This window comes from Brachyhypopomus gauderio, chromosome 13 (assembly GCF_052324685.1).
Source record: "Brachyhypopomus gauderio isolate BG-103 chromosome 13, BGAUD_0.2, whole genome shotgun sequence".
Lineage (NCBI taxonomy): Eukaryota > Metazoa > Chordata > Actinopteri > Gymnotiformes > Hypopomidae > Brachyhypopomus > Brachyhypopomus gauderio.
The window spans coordinates 12,506,369-12,531,904 of record NC_135223.1 but is presented as its reverse complement, the minus strand read 5'-3'; the positions used below and the strand labels follow the sequence as shown (position 1 = coordinate 12,531,904).

Sequence of the window (25,536 nt, the reverse complement as noted above, 5' to 3'; positions counted from 1 at the left end):
CTTAATCAAATGATTTAAACAGTTACTGCCCGATGTCACCAGGACATCTACATCTGCTGTGGAAAAAAATGCCAATCTCATTACATGAAATGAAACCAAGTCAATATCTCATTAAATTAGAGAGAATTTATCCTGCAGCCACAACACTGATAACTATCAGTCCGTTTCACCACTCGCCAGTTTCTCTCTTTTGCTCGGTCTCAATCTCTCTTGCTCAGTCTCTTTCTCATTTCTCTCTCTCTCTTGCTTCCTCTCTCTGTCTCAAAGACAAACCATTTTGTTTTCCTCCCTCCCGAAAATGGAAGTGTGATGTGATTTGGCTGTCTTGAGCCCAACATCCCTCCCTCTATTCTCTCCTCTCCCCTCCACTCTTCTCCATCTCCCTCTCTCCCTCTCTCCCCATCCCCCCTCCCTCTCTCCCCTTCTTATCTGCCTCTCCTCTCCGCTCTGTGCTGTCTCGAGCCAAGCATGGGGAGAAAGTGAAGGGGGCAGGCTGGTGGGCCCTTCTCCTTCCGAATACATCACGCCTCTGCATTAAAAGCCAGGGACACCAGTACCCAGCATCCTCTAGGAAATCCTTATCAGGAGCAGCCAGATGGGGAACATGTGACTGATGTCAATACCCGCTGACTTGTTGATTGAACAGTGTGGCCAGAAAATCAGTCACTAAAGAGAGAAAGGGTGACACAGAAAAAATGAGTGAGAGAGAGATGGGATGGGGAAAATGAAGAAAAGGAGTATTGTTAAAATGTTGAAAATGTACAGGGTTCCAGATACAGCCCGTGCTTGCTTTGATGGTCTAAACCAGACAACAAAAGACTAGTGGTATACGAGACAACATCTGAATGGGTAGATACGAGCTTTGTATCCAAGAAAAATCTTGCAGTTTCATCATAAACATATACACCCACAAAGTGGCTGTAATTTTAAACTTTTGTTGTTCTTGCATCTGACTCTTTCATACACACATTTACCAGACTAATCATGACCTCAACAACATGAACCTCTGTGACAAAGAGCCTCAATCCCATGAGCCAAGGGGTCCTAGAGGGATGCAAGTCTACCCTCTAGTGTTTAAAATAATAATAACCACTGATAGTACTGACAATCCCCAACACACCACACCACCAACACACACATAAAAGCCCCCAAGGTTAGGAAAGAGAGACGGAAAATTACCAAGTCCCGCAACCTCCCCGTGCAACCTGATTGGCTAAAATTTTGGGTGACAGAAATGTACCCACAGAGGGAGTGTGGTGATGTCATGCGAGCTCAATTGGCCACGGTCATTACGCATTTCGATGGATGCTAGTGGTTACCCACCCCTCGCCGGCTGAACACTGAACCGTTCCATGTACCTGCAGGGCAAATTACCCAGCATGCACCCTGCCACAGCACGCTGAGCTCTTGCATTCCTTGTGGTCCTGTTTTGACCCACTTTAGGATCAGCGAGGGGGTTATTTTAAGCCACCAGTCACATTCCCTGAAGCAGAAACGCACAGCACGCCATGCAGGTTAAGGAAGCCGTGTGAAGACCAGACAGACATTCATCTGCAGCTCAGACAGTGCCACCACCATTCTACCATCATGCCAAAGTCGTGAAGAGGTTTTACCACAGTTCACATGTCTTGAGCACAAATACCAGGGATACCGGACAAATAAACATACAAAAGTAAGACTGGATGGAGCAATCTGACACAGCCTGGCAGTGGTGGAAAGGATATGGGCACGTCAGTGACTGAATACCGCAATGGCTGAGAGGGAAGTGGGGAACAGGCTTGCCGCAGGTGGGCGGGACAACACGCCGTGTCATGACAGACAGCACCCTTCTCCTATGAAATCACATTCTTTCTACAATCACACAATCACCCCAGCTGTCATCCTTGATCTATCAGCAGAGTTGTCACGTCGTATGAGAGCAGATTGGTCCAAAACTGCTCCCAAAACACAGGTGCACAAAATGGAAACCTGCCAGTCCAGAGATGAAGGGCAAATGAGAATTATCTTGGACCGCACGGAAAATCTCACACCACACCCAGAAAAGTTCATCTGGCATGAATAATCTGAAGACAATACCCCTAGCACACCTGCTTTTCCTTGAGGTTTCTTGTTTACTGGAATAAACAGAAAGACCACTGCATTTTTTTAATTCAGAGATGCTTCCAAATCAGGATGTTATTGTAAATAATCGTGAAAGTCTAAAAGCTTTGGAAATCAATGCTGTAATGAGGACAGACTCTACTAAAAGCCATAAGTGTCAAGCAGTGATTACCCATCGAGCCCTTGGCCTGGAACACCATTAAGGCTGACTAATTGTCCATTTAAAGTACACAGCATGTCCACTAGGACACTTAGGACACATGCTCCCTGCTAGGGGTCCGTCAGTGGCAGAAAGTCTGAGGACCTTACTCACTGAGCTAGAATCTTATGTAGTGATTTCTATCATTTCAGAAGTGTATTGTTTGAGTGAACTATTCTACATTCTTCCTCGTCTGTTTTAAAAGCATTTAAGGTCTGACAAGGCACGTTTAATGGTGTTCTTTACTGCTACATACCCTTTATACTCTGAACCAGACAATAAAAGTCAATTCAATTTCTATGTAAAAAAAAAAGTAGCTCAAGTAAAAAAGAGTAGCTCAAAGTAATTGTAATTAAATATCAAGATTTATACTAACATTAGTTTTAAATAAATTTCAAAGAAATAGTTATGTGATTCTGAAATGTGTTGGAGCTCTGTACAGTTATAGGACTGCTGGGTCCTTAAGAAGGTTCCACCACAATGCAGACAGCAGAAAGCAGGGCCTGGAGTGCCCAAAGCACCACTCTCCTGAGCTCGAGTTGATCCAATTCCAACTCCAAGACAATGGATGTGTTCGAAATAGCCTACTACATACTGGATACTGCATACTGCACTCAGGATATACTGGATACTGCATACTGGTCCTCGTAGAAGTATGCAGTACAGTTACCAGTATGCAACAAAAGCAAAGAATACTACGGGGTCACATGAACGTAGCCTTGCATGATGGGATGCAGTACACCCCGAAGATAGCTCTGTTCGCATACTGGAATATTTTGTGGAAGTAGTATGTCATCTGGGGATGTTTTGCATACTGAACAAATTCTTTTTATTCGTATACTGCATACTGGATACTGATTTGGGGCAATCAGAACGCCAGTAGTATGTAGTAGGCTATTTCTAACACAGTCGATAAACTGAGACATTTACACCCGTCTGACTGCTACCGTCTCAACCGCAGCTGTGCTAATGTAACCACGGTTAGTCCACTAGGAAGTCTGCTGCCTGACTTCCTAGCCTCTTTCACTAGTCCGGTCTTATTAGTATTTCACAGAGAGGGCAGTGCAGGGTAATAACCATTCAGCTGCTGCAAAAATACTGCAGGTGTTCTCTCGGTTCAGCCTCCATTTTGGATCCTCCCGGGGTGCAGCTTCATGTAGAACAATGACAGCATGAGGCAATGCCGGCGGTCGTGGGCTCTGGGCCGCCCACACCCCACCTGCCTTACAATGAGCCAGCACACAGCCAGGGCTTCCGCAGCTGGCCCCGAGCGCACGGCCACGTTGACGGGTGTGAGTCAGGCCCCATTAACCCCACCCTCCCAGCACGGCAGCCATTTAGGCTATTTCAGTGGAGGCTTCAGTAGCCACGGCCATTTCTACCAGAGCTACAGCTGCTCTCTGTGAAGGAGGAGCAGGTGGGTGCTCTGTCCTGCCCCCGGCCCATTTAACACATGATTACTGGAAGTCATACTACAAAGAAAGACACGAAAATAGCATAGGAAACCAAGTGGTGATATGATCTAGTTACACGGACAGTTTGGAAGCGAATGCGCTTTATGAATGCTGTGAGGAGTGTGAGGTTTAGATGTGTTTTTAGGGAGGAAGGAGGAGGACCTCCTGCTAGTACAATCCCAGCATGCAGCTGTCTGCTTCAAATACCAATTTAAACATGCTCTCTCTCTCCGACACACAGGCACTGATTACGGTGGGTTACTCAACCAAAAGCTACACACACAAACACACACCCTCACACACAAAATGGAGGAAAGCAAAAAAAAAAAAAAACAGTTTTGTAAAAGACAGTGTGTGTCCCAGCGTGCATTTAAATGCTCAGCACTGCTAGTGTGTCGATGCCTCTGAAAATGTAAAGGCAGAGATGACACTGCAAAACATTGGCCTGTCACTTACCCTAGGCTGAACACGACAGGCACGTCCATCTGCACAGGCCTGATCTAGGGGCATCATCACATGAAAAAGAATCAGTCCCATAACATTTACGGCATTTGGCAGACGCCCTTATCCAGAGCGACTTACATTTTATCTCATTTTTATACAAGTGAGCAATTGAGGGTTAAGGGCATCGCTCAGGGGCCCTCAGTCATGGCCTCAGGTCTGGGAATCGAACCCACAACCCTCCGGTCACAAGGCCAGTTCCCTAACCACCAGGCTATGACTGACCATAAGAGCACATGATTCTTCCCAGCCCTGAAACACACAAATCTTCTGCCTATACATGTTTTGCTTGTGGAATCATTTGCATATTACTATCAACAAAGGTAGGCGGGAATTCCTACATGTTAACCCACAGCCTGAAAAACAATATTTTAAAACCTTATAAAACTGAAACAATATTATAACGTTTCTAAAACTAGTTTATTAAAGGATCTCTATGCATTTACTAAATGAGATAACAACAAAATCCAAAATAAAAGTGCAAACTAAAGGCAAAAAAAAAAGTTAATATTTAGCGCAGATCTACTTCAAATAAGCTCCATACACAGCAAACTGGTGCGTCATAGGAAAAGTTTGGCACCCACAACTCCTTACCAGAGCAAGTAACAGCACTCTCTTATTTCAGCAGAATCACTTATGAAGGTTAATGACTATTTCAGATCACACATGTTGAACACTGTGTTTCAGTCTGAAGAATAGCATTGGTATGTTAGCTATTCTTAATGCCCAGAGAAACACAGCAATTTATGCTACAATTGGTTTATTTATAAAGAAAACCAGCAGACTAAAACAATCAGCTTTAATGACTAAGGAGATTAATACTAGCAGTCACAAATATCCCAGCAATATTTCACTGTTATAAAGAACACATCAAATTAAACCAGACTAAGGTTTTTTGATTATATAAAAATTCCAAAACACACAAAAAACATACACTCTAGGGCTTTAACCTTAGATGGCCATTTGACCACAAGGTAGCACTGGTCCTGGGCAAGAGCTGTTTCTTACAGAGGAACACAAAGGAAGTGGTTGGTTGGTTGGTTTTTATTAGATAGTTCAGACACTGTCCCATACGTGTTGGTTATGTGGTAATATCCTAACGGACAGCTTGAGAAATTTGCAGTCCTACTTTAAATACTCTGAATATCACGTCCACGCCAGCGTTTTAGGTAGGCATTACTACACAACCTCACTGGACCTGCACTTTCAGCAGCTATAGGGTATTTCAGCTGGCCAAATTAGGGTATTTTCCATCAAAAATGTAAATGAAGTGAAACCTCAGTAAATTCTCTGATACATACAGAAATATGCCAAGTTATAAAAGTCAGCCTGCCACAGTCACAAACTGTAAGATTCAGTGTTGAGAGTACTCCCCAGAAGTCAGTAGTGTTGTGTTGGTGGGAGCTGGGGTTTAGGGCTCATGCAGTCAGACGTCTCACCCACAATATTCCACCAACAGTGAAGACAAGGGGCTACTCCAACACCGCATTTAAGTGAGTTAAAAATAATAATAATAGCGGAGTATGTCGAGCTTTCCAGACTCTTCATCGGCACGCGTCTCCTCCAACGACCTGAACTACGGTCTTTTGTCGCCATCTAGTGGCTGAGCAATGATTGCACCCGGGGTTTCTTGGCCGCGATGGGCAGCAGCTCGCCGTCCGCCTTCATCTGCTCGATGCGCCTGCTCAGAGCCTCATCAGTCTCGATGGCTAACGCGCAGCGCTGGGCGTAGTTCACCAGCGTCTCCTCCCGTGGACGGAACTGGCCCACCAGCGCCACCATCTCTTTGGCTGCCAGGTGGATCTCGGCTATGGGTGCCGTGTTGGCGATGGTGTTGCGGTCAATGCCGTAATGGCGGAAGGCCCCACTCATGTTCTTTTTTTTGTTGTAGGCGGAGAGGACCTGCTTGTAGCGGTGGATGACGTATTGTACCCCAGTCGCTGCACAGGATGAATGAAAACAGAGTTAAACAGTAGGATGGAAACAGGATCCCATAGTTTGATGGAGAAATCTCCAAGTACATACACTCTGAGAGATTGAGCAAATTTGGAGACCTGCAAATATTTTTGTGTACAAGTCACAAGTTCACTCTCCAGTACATGAGGCAATCCTGTAAGTTGATCATTACAATTAAGTCATCTTGATATTCATGGTAGGAATTTACTTATTTGCTTATTTCATTTTAATGTGTACAGTACTGGCCAGCTGTGACATTTCTAAGGATCATTTGATAGAGGAATGAGTTTGTTTAGATCATAGACTTGTAGACCACTAATACAGGCCTGTAATTTTTTTTAACCACAACTAGACATTTTGCTCAAATTGTTCAGGATTGTAGCAGCATTTAGTCTGCCTCTAGTAATCTTTCACAAACAATTTCAGTTGGTAGTACAACATAAGTATCTGCAAAATGAAGAAGATGAATTCATTGTAGTGTTTATGTACCACAATATAACAGTAAAACAATTTTTTACCCAATTTTTGTCATTCTACTTTGTCATCAGTTATTTTGAGACCTAAACTATGTCAGTGGTGGTTTCATCAAGTAGCTGCTTAATTTTCCATGGTGCCATCAACAGATACATTCAGAGACATGGCAGTACTTCGAAAATAGCTACCAAATAACATCTTTGAATTGAGTCAGTCCAACTCTGTGGCTCCAAGACACATTCAGTAAACATAAAAGGCAATATTTCTCCAATTGTTTTTCATTTTCAAAAATTGCATTTTCCAGTACCAATTGTAACTCATGATGTTTGTGATGTAGAATGCACCATCATGTTGAGGATGTTGGCAGAATCATTGTGTTTTCCTGACGGCAGTCACTGACTCCGAACTGGTCTTATTTTGTGAAGTCTATATCCTCTAGATCAGGGGTGCTCATAAGTTCTCAGCTTGCGAGTTACTTATAAGATGACCAAGTCAGAAAGATCTACCTCGCCTCGAGTGTGGCGAACGTAAATTGTTACCGGGACGGTGTATACAACCGTCAGTGCAGATGGATGAGATAGCCTGTCATTCATCCACTACTTCGCGATCGACGTAATGGGCACCCCTGCTCTAGATTGTCTGCCAGTGTTTTCTCTACTCTTCTATTGAAAACACATGTCAGTTTTTGTAGATGATGTAGTATCTTGAGGATTGGCCTCAGCACCTCTATGCATCTCCAGCTTGGTGTTAGGAGGTGTGTTTTCTTGTCGTTCATCAACACATGGGACAGGCTTTAGTTTTTCCAAAGCCCTTTTAAAATGATCTTCTCTTTGGTTCCTCACAAATAGAGGGAGCTCTGTAATTAGTGAATGGCCAGGAAGTCATTGAGCTGGTTCCAGCTCTGCCGTTTACTTTCAGCTGGAAAGAAATGACCAGCCAACTTCTTACAATCTCCATCTGCTCATCCCACCCTGTCATCGTTGATTATAACGATAATTATTATTGGTTCAATAAGTGTATCAGTACTGTACTGGAAGGTAACTAGGTCAGTGTGAACGCTAAGCAAACCAGGTCTCAAACTCAACATATCACTTTCTGCTTTAATCCCCTCCAAATGAACTAAACACTAACTACACACCCTAAGTGCATTTTCTAAAATCCAAAATTTAAGGCAATTCTAATAAGTATTCTTTTTAAGCACTACTTACAAATCATATGACTAAAATTAATAATAAACACAGAAACAGTGGAATCTCATTTGATTTTGGACTACTCTTGATCTGACTTTAGACTTCTCTTTATCTGATTTTAGAGTACTTCTAATGTAATCATCTAACCTCATTTTTTCCCATTGCCTAATCAAAAATGTAATCGACGAAAATGGACCTGATTACAACTATTTCCAAAACATATTCTGAGTACAAATACCTTTTTTAATCATATGACATATAACAAATTTGCTACGACTGAACACTGAGTTAGTAATTAGAAGAAAAAATCTAGACTTAATTATGTTACGGGAAATTACGTTCTTGCCTGGGGCACTGCGATCCCAGTGTGGCCACTGCATCTGAAATGCGTCGCCGTTCACGTATTGGGGGAAAGATAGAGAGATAAACATTAGGAAGGAGACAACAAACATATGGTTGTGGATTGTTCTCTCGACAGGACAACAGTCTGTGAGCACACAAAAAATGTAAGCAATGGTGGCGACACAGACAATCAAGCAGTGAGAGGCGTGTTCATCTAGAAGGGAGGCGGAGCCAGAGGTTGTTCTTAGGTTGTTCTTGTGTCAAAGCTTGCAATGAAAAGTGAGGGCCATCCTCCGACAGTCTGTGTGTGGGGGAATGTGCAGGTAAAGAAGACGACGACCTTCAGGGAGAATGTAGATAAGCAAGAATGTAGATTTAATGAGAAGCCCGTCTAGGTTGAGCACAAAAAATCCTCCTCTGAAGTCATTCCATGTTTTTAATAGTCAAAGTTTGTGATCCAACAGCTCTACCAATCACATCAATCATGTTGGGCAATTTCTGTGGGTGTTCAGTAACTGACCCCACTCTTGTAATTTCCTGATACACCAGGGCAACGCCTATTCTAATTAGCAGAAACCCAGTGATCAAAGTTCCAAATAGATATACATCCTCATCGTCTTCCAGGGAGAGAGGTGCGAGACACAGACCATGCCACGTCACCCACGAGTCAAGCACATATCCAGCTGAGATTGTTCCGTCTGGACATGTGGGTTCTCCAGACCCATAACTGCTTGCGGAAAAAAATAGTATCAGTTGCGTTGAGACCATGTAATCAATTCCATACTTTCTTGCTTAAAATTCGAAGAGCAACATCAGGATACTGAGACGAGACAAAGAACCTAATCTGAACCAGGGAGTTCAGCCGGAAGAAAAAAAAGATTCCGTTATCTCTCGCTGCCTTAGTTAACTTTTTACATACGTAGTGATGCTTTCAAACGTCTGTGTAAGGGAGGTTTGGCCACCTGTCCCGTTAGGAGACTAACTGAGATGTGGGTTCACCAGTTGACCCGTTAGCCCTGTGATCCTCATTAGAGACTGTGTGTCTGTGTTCAAATGCTGATGGAGGTTTCCTGTGCTGCACCAACGCCTCACAAGTCCAGCACGGCACCTGTTTTTGATGAATAGTACTTTTTCTGGAACCAAAATACTCCCACACAAATATATGTATAAACAACACCCGCTGGCAAGCTACATAATCTTTTTGCTTCATCTTGCATTGCATTTACATGATTATAATCAGACTGTAATTAGAGTGGCACGGCACCCTGATAAATCTCGTTTTTATGAAAGTAGCTGAATAATATCTGTATCAGCAGTAATAATTTTTATTCAGTTTTTAAGGAAACTTATTATTGTCATTTTTATTACTGTTCTTACATGTACAGATTGTTTTCCTAGATAAAAGGAAAGATAATAAAAATTGAGCTGAAGTTTAGCTGTTCAGATGTATTACGTATTTATGTAATGACTGCCTTTTCATCTAAATGCTTTGTCATTAACCCAGACGGTGTGTTCCAGACGCTAACCTGATGAGCACAGCTTTATAAAAGGTGCTTGGCTCCGATCAGCTGATCACCAGAGTTGTTCAAGCAGCATAGTGTTGCACCAAGAGCAGACACTTGATGTCACACAAAAAGCACTGACAAACCTAGTGCAAATCCCTAGTGCAAATCCCTAGTGCAAACCCTGCTATCAACCTGTTCGTTTGTTTGAAAACATAAACTGCTGGAGGAGCATAAAACTAGTTTTGCATCTTGGTAGTCTGAGGGTAGACTTAAAAAAAGTCAGTGGCATAAGGCCAAAAGAGACTGCTTGCTACCCCAACTCTACTCACTAACCAATCTCTGCTTGCTATCTGGGACACCATGGCACAGGTTATTAGCAACACCCAGGCTTTATGAGACTTCTACTCAATATTCTATAACAAGGCAGCTCAATCCCCAAGGCCTTTCCTGCTTTCAACATGTTGGACTTTTACACTATTCTGATTTATTTGTGAGTCTCCCATACCCTCATAAAACATTCAGAGATTCCAGACCCTCATAAAACACTTCCGAGATTTTAGAATAATGGTGTTACCATGGATGGAGCGTCTGTGTTGCCATGGTGACCTGTTTTCAGATGAAGGACCCATTCCAGTGGGAGTGCTAAAACAGAACCAGTACAAGCTGCAGCCCAGGACGTGTCACGCATCTCCTACCCTGGTCAACCATCTTCTACCCTGGACAATCATCTTCTTCCCTGGTCAACCATATTCTACCTCTGGTCAACTTCTGGTCATGAATGCCAACATGGCAGACACATACTGGTTGGTGAACATTGAGATTTCTGACCTAATTCCCTTTGACACCAGAATATCTGGTACTTGACCAATGAAGATTTTGATTGGGTGGTACAAGAGTAGGAAGCCGTCCCGTTGCTTTTTTATATATTTTGATCTCACTGCTGGGTTCAGTGTGACCTTCCATGCAAAAATATCCAAGGGCAAGCCCAAGACCAGCAGTCCTGTGGTGTAAGTTATCATTGATGAAGTGCTACAGAAATGGACTTGGAGTTTTACCTTCCTGCAGAGTTTAGCTCCTTCCTCCTACACCTGGTCGAGCCAATCAGGGTGTTGAAAATAAACAGATTGTCAGGATCAAATGTGTTAGAGTTGGCAAACTCAGCATGATGGTACATTTCTAGCGCCAGTCCTGGTGACCATTGATTTGGAGGTTGGCTGAATACACACTGCACATGTGAACATGCTCCCCGGGCGCCGGGCTAGAGCTGCCCACCGCTCTGGGGACGTGTGATCCACAGCCCCCCTAGTGTGTGTGTGTGTTCTAACTGCACAGATGGGTAAAAAATTTCGATTGCGGTGAAAAAATCACAATTGACAAAAAAAAAAATATATATATATATATGTCTGTTGGGCTACAGACTGAACACCTACATGATGCGCTTACAAAGTAAGTAAGGACCCACTCCTAAAGACAATTTGAGAAATTGACTGATGACAATGTAGAGTGACTGGAGACATCAAGGCTCGTGTGCTTGTGTGTCCTATCAGGTTTTAGGTTGTACCTCTCTTCCTGCTGTAGTCTTTGCCTTTCTTTCCTCTCCTCCTCTCCTTATGATGTTTCTTCTTCTTGACGTCCACAGACGCAGCAGACAATGCTGAAGAGAGAGACCCGTCTGAGACGCTTTCACTGCTCAGACTGCAGCTTAGGGAGGCTGGCCCCTGCCTCTTGTGGGCTTTGGGTTCACAGTACATTGGCTGGCCTCCTTAAGGAACCAAACACAAGGACAAGTCAATAGGCCAGCAGTTACCACACGTCACAGAGCATCTCAGATTTTCATAAGAGCATCGGTCCTAGCACAGGGCACCCCGATCAGGCTGCTTTGTGCATGTTGGCTTTATTTTTCCATTTTTTTCTCTTTTTTCTCCCTTCTGGCTGTATATACCATAGTAGTGTCTGGTGACTATAGAAATTAATCAATATGTTTGAACAGAAAGTAATTTGTAAAGGATGCATTCTCATGAGAGCATGCAGCGGTCTCACTAAGAAACACTCTCACAGAAGGAGGAGAGCCAATCAGACGGTGCCACAGCCACCATCCCTCGATACCCTCTGAATAAACGCAGTGGACCGGCCTCACCCACCCTCCGCGGCGGCCATGCGACGCGTGCTGGTCAGGTTCTCGATCTGCGCGCGGAGGAAGTTGCGGTCCTGCTGCAGGTCCTCCACTTGCCGCTCCAGAGCCTCTATCTTCTCCTGTTTCCGCTCCAGCAGACACTGCAGCTTGGTGATGGTCAGCACGGCACTGGTGGGCAAGTCGTCCCCAGCTGGAGTCACCGCTAGAGGGGATGCAACCACACAGCTATGTGGTGTACTATGCTATGTCACGCTAACAAATCATAGGGGAGCTGTGGTTCGAGCTTCATGCTACCTGAAATTCATCAAATGTACAGAGCAGCCATGCTATGCATGGCTCGGAAAAACACCGATTCAACTCAAACCTCCTGTTCACTGGTTTGTCCAATCAATCAGTCTTCCGAATCGAAGGATGTTTATGTAAAATCCATTTCCTCTGTGCTGTTTAAACAGGTCACTTCACAGGTTGCATAACGTAAAGTGCTTCACACCACGCAACAACAGTTTAACTAGCATGATTAGAAAGCTTGGGAGTGCTGTTAAGTGCTGACATAGCTTGCCCTCACCTTTGTTATCTGACACACAGCAGAACAATTTGAGGAATTAGAGGCCAAAATGCCTTCTATTGTCCTATGCTGAAATATATATATTATATATATATATGTTACAAAAATGTTATATGTGTAACATATGTGTATACAGGTTTCTGACTGAAGTAACATTGTAACATTTTCACAACATTGGAATAGATATATGAACTGATATTTTTTTCAGATGAGTTATCTAACAAGAACACATTACTGGAAACAGCGCTGGTCGGCGTGTTGTCCTGCTCTGCGTCACTTCCAACTCCTGGGGTCATGGTTCTCCATTGGATGAGCTGGGCGTCCGTCTCCTGCTTCATCCAACTTTGCGAGTTCACCCGGGATTTCGACCTCATCGAACTGGAGTCGATCTCTCCACCTGGAGAAAACGCAGTAGGATCCTGTTGCCACAGAGATGACATCTCTTCTTATCTTGACCAGCTGCAGACGAGAAGTTGAAGGGCAAACAATTTAAAGCATGCAAAAGTGGCATAGTAGACTGTTTATAAACGAAAATGAAATTAACTACTTTGCAACGACTTTAACCCAGCGCATACAAAACTAAAGTTTTCTACCAAAGCTCGTTTTGCGTGCATTCGTGGAATATCCGTGGAAGCCCGTTCGTTCTGATGAAAATCGGATCCACGAATTTCAAACACACCGCTACCATATAACAACAATTATTTGGCGCAATAATTAATAATTAACACCGCTTAATATATTCCTTTTTGTTTCTGTAATGGAGGAAAACGCGTTTATTTAATCTGAATGCTCTACATATGCACACGGACTAATAATGCCTACAGACAATACCGTGCGATAATTAGTATGCCAAGATGGATGAAAATGTCATTAAGCTTCACAGCCTCAGCAGCATCGCAGCACCTTTACAGTCATGCATTCGAGTACTGTACCTTTACTGTGCCGTTTTCAGCGCACTGTGGCGATCGGTAACCAAGTGTTAGACATTTGTTTCCACGTGAGATAGCAAAAGTCGAATTAGTATTCGAACCTACGAAACGGGCCAGTACAGATGACAATCGCCCTGCGCTCGAACAGCTATAACCGTTTCAGTGGTGCTGGATGACGAGATGAGAATAATCCACCATTTGGAGGAGCGCGCAGCGCTGCAAGGCACCCCGGGACTTTGAGTGCACCAATGTGGCCAAGCATCCTGCTCGGTGAAAGATTTGAGCATTTTACGGATTTTAATGTTTGTTTTTATTTGTTATTCCTACATTTTGAAGCGCATTGTAGGAACACAACATCCAAACAGTAAACAAAATAAAACAATAAGGGTTTTACAATAAACAACTGAACTGTTCTCGCTACGTGTACACTCAGTATGTTAACGTAAACAGCCAGCCAAACTCAACTTGCTCCTTTATTCAATCTTCTTGCATGACATGTGAAAGTTCAAGAGTAAAACTGTAACAAATATAAAACAGAAAAAAACTTATGTCTCCTATCTCAAACACAACACTGAATGCCTTTAACACAGTTGACTGCCAATGCAAACGTTAGTGGCGATCTCGTAGTACAAGAATAACGCTATGTGTAACACACACAGGTCTAGCCTAGATGTTCATCTCGGTTGGGCTTATAAACAATCCAATTTACGACCGTTGCTTTCGAGGGCATGAGAAATGTGCAAACAGGAAGGCTTTTACATTAGCATCTGCTCTGCACATTAACGTCTGCTCTCCAAAGTAACTTTGCCGCAAATTCCTCCCATCCCATAATACACAGCTTGTTCCTGTATTATTGTCAAAATAAGAGTCAGAAATAACTAAATAAAAACGAGTGCTATTGCTGTAAAGTACTTATGAATTAATTATTACAAATAATAATCAAGTTCAGTCTCTTTATGTACTGGCCTGAATTCAGAGGGCAGAACAACAACATTAAAACAATCGTAATAACTTGTATTTGTTTTATTTGGATAGCAACACAATCAAAGTGTTTGGTTTTAACAGGGTGCTACCGGTCTTTCATTCCTTTCCATAGGATGTAGTAACGGAACTTTTAGTCACACTCAATAGAAAAGGAAAATGGAAGTTGATTAGATTTGTTAAAATTTGCTTGTTAAAAACAGCTGCCATAGTGATAAACAATGTGACAGGTGTTTCAAAAGACGTCAGCAGACTATTTACTGTCCAACGACTCCTTCCAACCACATAAATACTCAATACAATTCATAATAAAATAGATTGTGAATACATTCAAAACATGTTTGTGTTAGTATTACAATGATAAAAATAGAGCTGATCATAAGTGATAATGATTGAATCTGAGACGTGTGAAAACACACCTCCTTCACAAAGTATGTTAGAAACCTGCTCATCCTGTAGCTGACTGTAAATAAAACAACACGCCCTTCTTCAGTTATTCCCATCTCCTTCATGAACTCATTCATCGTTTTTCACAGCCTTCAACTGAATAAAACTGCACAGCAAATATTTATAACAGTCATAGAAGCATCAGTTTCCTGTGTTAAAGCTGGTTAAGGAAAGATTCCTGATAACCCTTCCCTAGGATGGACAGAGAACATGATAAAATACTGGCATCATGACATTTTATAAGCGTTGCTTTGGTAACACAACCTGCTCATGTGGACCTTTTGACCTTTTACACAGTCCTGATTAATATTTGACCTTTACACTATGTGTGTGTGGGTTTTTTTTACCTCAGTATTTTCTGCACTGAAAGAGTCTATGTTTCAAATTAACTAACTCAAGAGTATATATGTACCATTCAAATACCTTTCGAACATTCAAAACAACCTTCTGTTAATCACCTCACCAGGCCAAGAAATAGACTCCGCTTACCAAAAATATAGCTGGGCCAGTCTTGTGACTGAATAGTGGGACACAGCTATATGAATCTCAGCTAAAAGGGTGTTATTAATCAAGAACAATATGTATTCTGCCATTCCACAAAAGGACATGTAGCTTCTAAAATAATGCATCAGGAAGGTGTTGAATCGAAGGTTCACAGCTCTGCATTTGACTATACAAAATGTCAAGTGTTTGTGTGCACAGTTGGACCCAACATATATCTAGTGTTAGTTAATTCCACATATTAGCCAGTGCAAGTCACCTACTGTCCTCCCTACTACTGTGCATGCATCTGGCTCTACGGCTTAATGACAGATGGCCACCAGGAGGCGCTTGAAGTCACCGCCGCAGTCTGATTTGATGGCTTCCTTCAGAGGAACGTCATATTTCTCCAGGTACATGTCTTTAATGGTCTCCAGATCAGCCTGCTCAAACACAGCAGAGAGACGGCATGTCAGGCTTGAGATTCACAACATGAGCAAGGCTGCTCAGGAGAACCTCAGCAGAAAAACTACATTTGCTATCAATAATTAAAGTAGAACACAAATGGAACTGGTGGCATCTAAATGTTAGCCACATTAGGATATGTGATCTGTGTCCACAGTGGCTAATGTTGGTAATAATGGAAACTCGTAGTAGATGGAGAAACTGTAAATTATGCAAACTGGTTCTTGCTAGTTTTGATTCATCATTCAACCACAAGCATTTAGGCTACTGGTCCGGTATTCATTACACTTAACCACAGCCCAGTCAGAGACTGCAGTGACCTGTCGTCTAAAATTTCAATGTACATTTCTGTAATGTCACAACAGGCACATGATATGCACATTAAAGGCCCAAGGCCCAAAACAGCCCTTGCTGACATCCATTTTATAGTTCACAGTAGTTCAACTAATGTAGTATTGATTACATTTTGGAACTGTACCTTATTATGTAAGTGTCATTCACTACGTATTATGTAACTTCCAAACAAAAAAAAATGTCACCACTACATGTTTTTTTCATCTAGTTTATACAAGGGGAAGTAAGCAGGAACTAGGACCAAAGGAAAACAATAGGGGTCCTACCTCCGAGCGGCCCACGATGATTCGGATGAGGGTGTCCTCATCAGTGCCTGCGCCCTTCATAGCATCATTGAGCCGGCGGGCGAAGTAGAGTTGGGGGTTCTTGGCACATCTCACTGTGGGCAAAAAGATGAATCACTCCATTCTCACAAACACAAAATAACTCCTGTACACTTGAATTATGGTTCACTGGGCTGTAACTCATCAGTGTCCAATAATCGGCTTTGGTAAAAACACGGTGAAAGCAGCAACATCTGAGGACTGGAACACATTCAATATAAAATACTGAAACTTCAACACATGAGCAGGAGAACCATGGGTTCTTTAACATCTTTCTTTAACATGTTAATTCAAAACCTGAAAGTCTTATCGCTAAACACACAATGACTTTGCCAACTTATTTCTGTAGCTTTAGCAAATATGTTACAGAAACACAAAAGGAGGCCCATCTCTGGAGGACATCACCTAGGTGATGGTTAATCTTTCATACCCACCCAGTGCAACGTAGCAGGCCTTCAGAGTTCCAGAGGTTTCATTCTCGATGGTGTCCAAGATGTCTGTTCCAGAAATCTAAAACAATTAGGAGATGAAACTCAATGACACTGCGGTGACGCTGTTTTCTGTCTGGTCTGTGCTGTCAGCACCCGGCAAGAGCTGGAGACACAACACCAACTCACGGCTTCGTATGCTTTGAATGTAGCCTGTAGCTGCAGATAGTTCCTGGTGGCCAGAATGTAGCTGAAGGTGGACTCGTCCGTGCCCAAGCTGCCCTCTCCAGCCTGGGGGACAAACAAACAAACAAAGTCCTCTGAATCCTGTAACAAAAAAAAAACCTAAACGGTGACATTTTCTCATATTGACATGAAAACACACCTCACCTCAAACAGAGATACGGCGTCTTGCTCAGCCAGGCTATCGTCCACCTCGTAGCTCTCATCTCGATTGCCCTGAAGAAAAGGAGGCCATAAGAGGACATGTACAAGGCCTTCAAGTGTCCTTCTGGAGTGTGTGCGTTCTCCACGGCTGCCCGTCAGTTCCTCTGGCCAGACACAAGCGCTCAGTCTGACCACAGGACCTCCGTGGTCCGAGGTAGCTCAAGGGAGCCTGTTGAGTTCATGTTTATTTGTGCACTTTAAAAATGCATTTTAAAATAGGCATACCTACAGAAGAAGCCAGACAGGTACAAGGAAGGTGTTTGTAATAAAGTGATTTGTGAATTTACTCACATGCCAGACTGAGATTTGCAAATAAGAATTAAGCATGAACAACCAAAACACTGTTCTTTGCCTCCAAATGTGACGACTGTTTTCTACAAATAAAAAAAAACGATGCAAATACACCTATCTCTTGTAAACATATGCCAGTGTATGTCCTTTGAGTTCCCTTGGTGAGCCCTACAAGACTAAGACAGCTTCATTTCAGCCAGTCAGCAACAAGAAAGTGAAACGCTGTCCTTTGACTCAGAGGCATGTCATCGAAGTCTGAGCACATCTCCTGCAAACCTGAGCTGAAAGCCTACCAGGCTGGAATGCCTCCAAGGTCACAGGGAGTGGGAGGGGCTTGGGGGGGGGGGGGGGGGGGGGGGGGTGGAGAGAGTGGGAGGGGCCCAGGGTGGGAAATAGCGGTCAGACAGCTCAGTTTCACCCTGTAGAGAGGCCACTTTGGTGAGCTGGCAGGCGTCCATTTTGAGAGAGGAACAAACCAGGCTGTGTACCTCGAGGAGCAGGGTTAGCAGCCTCCTGACATCACCGCTGGTATCGTCAGCAACATCAGCCTCCAGATCCCTCTCATGCACTATAGCGAACAGGATTGGGGTTAGAGGGCATGGCGGGGACCTGTCACCGCGTGCACACAGTAAACCAAAACTCAACAGCTCTTCACCAGACAAGCTCAGAGGGACGTAAAATCAATGACCGTATTTGTCCTCCCAGTCAGAATCAAGGACACACATCAGGGACGAGCTATTGCTTTACAAATATAAATCCCAGTGAGTATACAGTATGCTCCATGTGGATGGGTGTACAGCAAATCAAAGCGCTAATTCCAGTGTCCTGTGTGCAGGTCAAAGGATGTTAGCCCAGATAACGCACATCATGTTAGCTTCCTTCTCTAGTTTGATTAAAGGGTGGAGCGAATGAAAACACCGCTTTCATTATTCTCAAAAATAACCTGCAGACTAGAACAGCCATACCAACAGAAGCGATAGCATAGCAGCTTTCCCAGTTTACAGCATTAGCATTCAGGACTGCTGTGGAAAACAGCTTCCTCAGTCACTCTTACCTTGGAAGTAGGCTTCCTTGTAAGTAGAAATCTCCTGTAGGAAATGAGGAATGAGGAAACAATGTGCTCAACATCCTTAAGCAGAAAACACGCCTTATTAAAACAACCCAGCGATATTTCTTCTTCCCTTGGTTAACAGAAGTCATGGCTATTCTCATCAAACCCTGCTGAAAGAAATAACCCTTTCATGAAGGAGTTTTACATGCGCTAACATTTTTTCCTTTTCCTGTTTTGTCTTACAATGCATATATTACCCGTGTATCCTAATGACAGTTGTAAAGTATTTTTGGTTGTTTAAATAGAGCCGTGAGAATAACGCGTATCGTAATGTGTCTTGACGCTCTGCTGAGGCGGCAGGACGTACGGTGTTGCTGGCGGTACAGAGGATCTCCACCAGCACGTCCTCGTCCGTGCCCGCCCCCTTCATGGCCTTGCGAAGCATCTTGGCGGCGAACACGTGGGGCGGGTCCAGCATGGCGAGGATGGCCTTCTCAAAACTCCCTGACAACTCCTTTTTTAGCACCTCAACTAACTCCTGCACACCAAGCAAAAACAAATGTTTCCCCAAAATAATTATGCGCTGTTCTATATATGTTTCATCAGTTCAGTAATTTTGAGTGCATTGGACACTCACACATTGTCCATCATTTGAAAGCCAACATAGCATTTAATTATTTTTTTCACAGACAACCACATAACATCCATGGCCCTTGAATCTCTGACTATAGCTTAAGTGTGAGGGTCTCAGACCACTGGCATCATAGCATGCAGGCTATTCTAGCACTTACAACTTTATATTTTTAGCACTCAGCAAAAGAATCACAACACAGAGTCATTACCATTAGCCATTTTTCACTGATAACATAGTTTGACTTTGTTTAAAGACAATGTTAATAATGACCAGTGAAGCAATCAAGCATGAAGCTACGCTTCCATCCTTACATCATCATACTTCTCAAAGTAGGCCTGTTTGATGTCCATCCTTTGAGCTGCCGAGCGATTGGCCAGGATGTTAATGATGGCTTCCTCATCAGTGCCTGGAGAGGATAGGAAAGAAGTACAATCTAAACACAGTTACTGTGAGGAGAAAAATGTCCACACGCCCTCTCAAAGCCAAGCCACGTGTATTGGCGGAGTTTCCCTGACACACTTAAGGGTTTGGGAAGGAGCTCTGTTCGTAGATAGAGCTTGGAATGCAAAAACAACATTAAAAAATCAACCATAAACTGTCAGTTTTATAGTCTAAATGATTTGTTTTAATAACCGTGTTGTTTGTAAAGAATGGTATAAAACTACAACCGCACTATGTTGATTCAAAGTAGGGTGGAGCAGTTGTGGTTTTGGAAACGTAAAAAGGCGAAAATGCATTGAGGATGTGCTTAACAACAACACGCCATTCACTGTGAAATAAACAGGATTTGTGGAATTATATGTGTGTGACTGGAGCTTGGCGCTTTTGTCATGCTTGGCATTTCTCCTTTAAACAGGGGACTCTTTATTTAAGGAGTCTGTCGATTCCTTTAAAACCAAGTTTTATAAAAACTGGATGGGTGACAGACAGGCAGAAAGACATGCTGTCAGACAGACAGACAGACAGACAGGTTGACATACAAATTGACCAACAGCCCACCTAAGCCTTTACAGGCTTTGCGGATCGCCTTGATGTCAGCCACTACATCGAAGTCGTCATATGGAACAATCGTTGGCTGTAGAAAATTAGAAACGAGCATAAACGTTTACAAACAACAAACACCTCACAGCAAAGTGCAAAAAAACATCACAACTGGTTTAATACCCCAAGGTACAATTTCAAAGCACAGTCATAGGCAGTTCATATGAGCTGGAAGAGAGGTTAACGACGGGACGACGACATATGCTTGAACAACACTGGCTAGGAACATCCTGGCGCTGTGAATCCAAACTGGGCGTATAACACAAACCAGTGGTGGCTGGTGGGGGCCCCTCTCTTCACAAAGAGGGGCCCGATGTGCGCGCGCAGCGCCACCACTGCGCTCCGCCCGTCGCCTCTGATGTGGCGCAGTCTACATTCACACTAACGGGATCCCGACCAACTCCGCACAGGAGCGCCCGCTTCCTCTTTTTACGTTTTTACCACGTTAGATAAAAATAGCGTTAAATGACTAAAGCGCACGTTTCAGTTGCCTTCTAAATATAACTATCCAGTATTAGTTCTCAGCTAGATACAAGTTACAAGACAAATCGAGACACGAGCGGACAGTCCTGCGCCATTATCAACATCTGGTGTAGATTTTGATGCGATATAACCCGATATATTTTATGGCTCACACGACTGGATTCGTGAATTCAGATTCCGTGTCAGCTGTTTTACTACTTTTTTTTTTATAAATCGAGCGTTAGCCCCAGTTTACCAGGACTGCAGAGGTGTATCTTAAACTACAGAACGCCATTCTGTAAATACAACTAATACTAGTAAAACTGGCAATACCATTAGTATAATACCAAAACTATGTAATATGTAATAAACGAGTACCCGACCGGTAGTGATACCCACTTGACAGTTTCCCATTTTGGATATTTGGTCCGTTGGAAGTAGTCCGAAGCCCAGCTGGGAATGTGAGGGCGCTCCTCTAACGACCCGCACCAAACACCGTACGACCGCCCTCCGGTACCGACGTCATCACGTTACCAAATAACGGACTGGGAATTAACCATGTACTCGCTCCCCTATATAAAACGTTATTTCCAGATAATGGAGCATTTCCCGCCATATGATATAAGAAACGGCGACGTGATCATTTAAACGTCTTACGTTTATTCTCCGGTACATGACTGACGTGACCTTGAGCAAGGCACTTAACCCCAACTACTCCCCGGGCGGGGGTGCACGTGTGTACCACAGCCCCCTAGTAATCACTTGTGTGTGTGTGTGTGTGTGTGTGTGTGTGTGTGTGTGTGTGTGTGTGTGTGTGTGAATTAGCTCAGACTGCACTTAATGACACGTTGCCCTATAATGATGACCACACGGATGAAAAATGGAACTGAACTGACGTTAGTCAGTTAACTGACAGACTGAGTCACACACACGGATTCGCCATTAAGCTCCACAATACACGGCTTCACACGCCACAATACAAACACCGTAACGACTGACGACAATCCTCCGCCACGTAAACCAAAAGCTGTTCAAAATAACTGCCCTACGTCAACATCAATTAAATGAAAGCTGGAACTGAAGTTGTGTGTGTGTGTGTGTGTGTGTGTGTGTGTGTGAGAGAGAGAGAGAGAGAGAGAGAGAGAGAGAGAGATATCCAGCAGTTTACTAATTTCAACAAGTAGGCATATTGCGTTTGCTTCGTCATCTAATCTACAAAGCAAATCTGAGACCTTTCCCACCTGAATGCTTATTGTATAGATCTGATTTAAACTGTAGTCATGCGGCGGCAAGACTTGTTAGCTGAATCACCTCCCTTTACATCAGCTCATGTAGAAGTTTTGACGTTTAGCTTTTGCACAACATGTCCGCCCACCAGATCCGTCTGAAATGGGCATGTTCTTTATTACTGAGCGAGGGTGGCCTTGTTGGATATGTACGAATGAGTCACTGAGGATGATTAGATGTTGCAAAGGCAGACAGAAACGGATCTCTGCTTGTGTGCGAAGGGCACGACGCTTATCACTCATCTCTGTTAACCTGTCTTGTCTTTTGGGTCCAGACTACATTGAGATACTGTTATCTCTGTTCATCAGAGATTTTCTGTTGTTCAAACCTTAATTACACTATCTGACTGAGCACAGACACATGGTCAAAGAATGCTTTAAATACATCATAAGAACAATGCATGGACCCAAACAATAGTCAGCAATCATATTCTGAAAGACACTCCGTCTTCCCAATTGACCATTCTACACTCACCATTAATGGACAGTTATCACGGGATGCTAATCAAATGCCGATTTCATCACCCATGAGATTCACTGGCCTGTTAGCTCTGGGTTTGTTGTTTTATCTTGGAGGATGCTTCATGCATGTGGTCAGTTCTTATTTATCAGTGGTATGCAATCTGTGTAAACGATACGATTTAGTCAAGACTGGTGGATCTCTGATAAAGAACTTGCTGAGGGAGAACATTAGTGCTTGAGATCTGAGAAGACACTCTGGTTCTTTCTGTCTGCTGTTTTGCATGGTGAACAATACTTGAATGCTCACATGATTCAGACAGATTGAAAAACAGATATGAATGTTACTATATATTTTGCCTTCTTTGAATTAATTTCTATATTTATTTGCAACTGAATGATATTTTGCAGTTTTTTGTGTGTGTCCTGCATATTATATGCAAATGAGCATTGTGGTAGTATGGGTTGGGTGATCAGGAGGTACCTTGTTCGTACAGCAGTACTCTCAGAAGAAACATACTCCACAGTGACAAATACAGGACATTTCTAAATCACACAAGTTTTATTTTCAACACAGGACCGCATACACCATTATGCCTTATCCCCTGGTCTGCTTCTCTTATATATCCTTCCAGCTTGTCCGGACCAAACCAAAAGGAACATGTATGCAGTCATGGGTAGAGCAATACACACACAACCATATAATCATAATCACTAGGTTATATGCTTAATCAGTACAGGTTGTCATACAGTCTTTCCCTGCCTACCAGGTACATATGATGATTTACTTACAGTATATAATACAGAAATTCATATTTTCATGTCCCGCAGGTATACTGAATCTCCTCGAACTAGCGACGTCCTGAAGTCCTCTCAAGACCACAGGAGCAGGGTGGCCCACTTGCCACTCCCCAAAGGATACAGATAAAGAACCAGTCCCCAGTTCTTTATCTTTTAATGCAAATGTCTTTACATAAATGCCTTCCTGAGGCTGGTGATAGGTAGAGGCACCTACCATATCACAAGCATGATCACTGAACAAAGAAAAAAACCTCAGAAGTGCAGGAGTATTTTCATCAGCCCAGATGGATGTCGCCGTTCTTCACGCCTGTTCCTCACTTCACGCGCAGATGAAATGGTGTGCCACAAAAACCCTTACAGCAGAGCTGCGGGGAGACACAGATACACTCACAGCTTCCTGCACCGCGCACTTTAACCTCAGCTGTTATTGCTCTAGCAGGCTTAAGGCTCAGGCACAACAGCAGAGCTGTATTGACCTGAGTTCAGGGTCAGGTAGGCTTCTGGAGGATGAGTGCACGCTGACCTGCTCCTGGGGAATGATGCCAGAGGAACCGAACTGGGTCCTTCACACAGATCCCAGGTGATAATTAGGAGCTCCATTGCCTGGTTTCTCCCATGTACAACAGCATAGTTTCATTGTAAAAAAAAAAGTGTAAAGTGTAAAAAAAAAAAAACTGGGAGTAAATTTTTTTTTTAAGTGTTTTTAGTTTAAGTCTGTTTTAATTAGTGGTGGGCCGTTAACGGCGTTAACGGCGGTCGTTAATTTGATACTCTTATCAGGCGATATAAAAATTATCGCCGTTAATCTATTTTTAAAGTTGGGTTGGGAACTGGGTCAAAATGGCTAAACAAACTAGGATGTGTTGGAAATTATATATTTAAAATACATTAGCATTACAGTTAATCATACTGCTTAAGATCAATATTGTAATCCCTTTATATTTTGTTTACATTACAGTGTTAATCAAATTACCTTTTATCAAAAGTATCTGAGAATATGCTTGTCTGCCCTTTTAAGTACATGCAGGAGAAAGTTAGCTAAAAAGAGGAAGCTTCAAAACAGCCTCTGTAGGTCCACTTGACATTTGCAAAACCACGAAGTGAAAACTTGGAGAGAGGAAACAACTGTGTGTTTGACGTCTGTAACTTAGGTGCAACCCCAAGGAGTGAAAGTTAAGTGGAAGTTAAGTGGATTAAAACCCCAAGACGTGGGGCCTCTTTCACCTTTGTGATCGCTAATTTGTCAAAACATGTTGTAGGATTTAGGGAACTAAGATGGGCTCATCTAATTCTGAAAGTGTTAGACAAACAACTTTTGGAGAACATGCAAAAACAGTTTTTGAGCAATAGGCAGACAAGTTATCAGACATAGGGAGACTCCATCGCTGAGTAGCAAAGGTGGGGGCTTATACCCAGACCACACTATATAGGACAGGAGGAAAAGTGTCTGAGTTAGAGAGACCTGCGCACAATGCTACAGGGTAGAGTAGATAGGGTTTTGCATACTCTCTCTCCAGAGATCTCTGTATTTTTACTTGCTTATAATAAAAGGTTAAAGACAAGACTGGTAATGTTTTCTCTTGCATCAACGAACATGCTGCACTAAGGTGAAAGTGGAACCAAGCGCAACAATTTTGGTGACTCCCGACGTGATGCGAGACGTTTTGGAATTCTTCGTCTAAAGGCTGTTAGTTCATCCGTGCCGGCACAAAAAACTAGGGGTAAGCAGAAAACCTGTTACAACAAATTTCTGCAAATTGTGCATAACTAAATTGTGATTAACTAATGGCACTTGGGCGATACCAAATTAAATCCAGTCTTTGGTTTAAAAAAAAAATAAATAAATAAAAATAAAATAAAATAAATAAATAAATAATTTTTTTACTAAGGAAAAAGGGTTTCAGTCCCTAAGGAAATAGGGTTTCAGTCCCTAAGGAAAAAGGGTTTCAGTCCCTAAGGAATAGGGTTTCAGTCCCTAAGGAATAGGGTTTTAGTCCCTAAAAGGAAAAGGGTTTCAGTCCCAAAAAGGAAAATATAGGGTTAGAGTCCCTATGGAAAAAGGGTTAGAGTCCCTACCGGCATAATAAGTGGTTTTGTTTCCGTGGTGTGGCGAGCCGAACCGTTCGTCTGACGGGGCGAACGGATACGCAGGGGTTAAAGTCCCCGCGCGCTAGGTTTTGGTAGACCTTTGGACCGGAGGAATCCATAAATACCCAAATTGGACAAGCAAAAAGCCG

At 43.0% G+C, this 25,536-nt stretch overlaps 2 protein-coding genes across 4 annotated transcripts; both read right to left on the bottom strand.

Annotated features, from left to right (window-relative positions):
- Nucleotides 1-4,720: 4,720 nt before the first annotated feature.
- Nucleotides 4,721-14,203, bottom strand: LOC143473835 (coiled-coil domain-containing protein 106-like). Of its 3 annotated transcripts, none has more exons than XM_076970994.1 (6): nt 14,059-14,203; nt 13,353-13,612; nt 12,656-12,879; nt 11,863-12,057; nt 11,283-11,483; nt 4,721-6,194 (listed from the first exon to the last, which is right to left on the bottom strand). In XM_076970994.1, exons 3-6 carry the CDS (start codon nt 12,858-12,860, stop codon nt 5,851-5,853), a joined length of 945 nt encoding a protein of 314 aa, XP_076827109.1. In that variant the 5' UTR covers nt 12,861-12,879; nt 13,353-13,612; nt 14,059-14,203; the 3' UTR covers nt 4,721-5,850. The 3 variants fall into 3 exon arrangements, with proteins under 3 accessions (XP_076827109.1, XP_076827111.1, XP_076827110.1); XM_076970996.1 differs by having other exon boundaries at nt 13,451-13,612; XM_076970995.1 differs by lacking the exon at nt 13,353-13,612.
- Nucleotides 14,204-14,357: 154 nt separating this feature from the next.
- anxa13 (annexin A13) lies at nt 14,358-21,255 on the bottom strand. The gene is made up of 11 exons (XM_076970993.1): nt 21,153-21,255; nt 20,250-20,325; nt 19,562-19,656; nt 18,984-19,154; nt 18,620-18,653; nt 18,054-18,133; nt 17,218-17,286; nt 17,017-17,118; nt 16,834-16,909; nt 16,343-16,455; nt 14,358-15,700 (listed from the first exon to the last, which is right to left on the bottom strand). Exons 1-11 carry the CDS (start codon nt 21,165-21,167, stop codon nt 15,581-15,583), a joined length of 951 nt encoding a protein of 316 aa, XP_076827108.1. The 5' UTR covers nt 21,168-21,255; the 3' UTR covers nt 14,358-15,580.
- Between the last annotated feature and the right edge of the window lie 4,281 nt (nt 21,256-25,536).

Bases quoted from the DNA above. Each gene is read 5' to 3' on its own strand.
- anxa13 (XM_076970993.1), bottom strand. The intron at 18,654-18,983 runs GTACGTCCTGCC...CATTTCCTACAG, and splicing joins TCTGTACCGCCAGCAACACC to GAGATTTCTACTTACAAGGA. The intron at 15,701-16,342 runs GTAGGACCCCTA...GTGTTTGAGCAG, and splicing joins TCATCGTGGGCCGCTCGGAG to GCTGATCTGGAGACCATTAA.
- LOC143473835 (XM_076970994.1), bottom strand. From the start codon at position 12,860: ATGTCATCTCTGTGGCAACAGGATCCTACTGCGTTTTCTCCAGGTGGA. The intron at 12,058-12,655 runs GTAATGTGTTCT...CATCCCCTCTAG, and splicing joins GCCGACCAGCGCTGTTTCCA to CGGTGACTCCAGCTGGGGAC. The intron at 6,195-11,282 runs GTACAACCTAAA...CATCCTGTGCAG, and splicing joins AGACTACAGCAGGAAGAGAG to CGACTGGGGTACAATACGTC.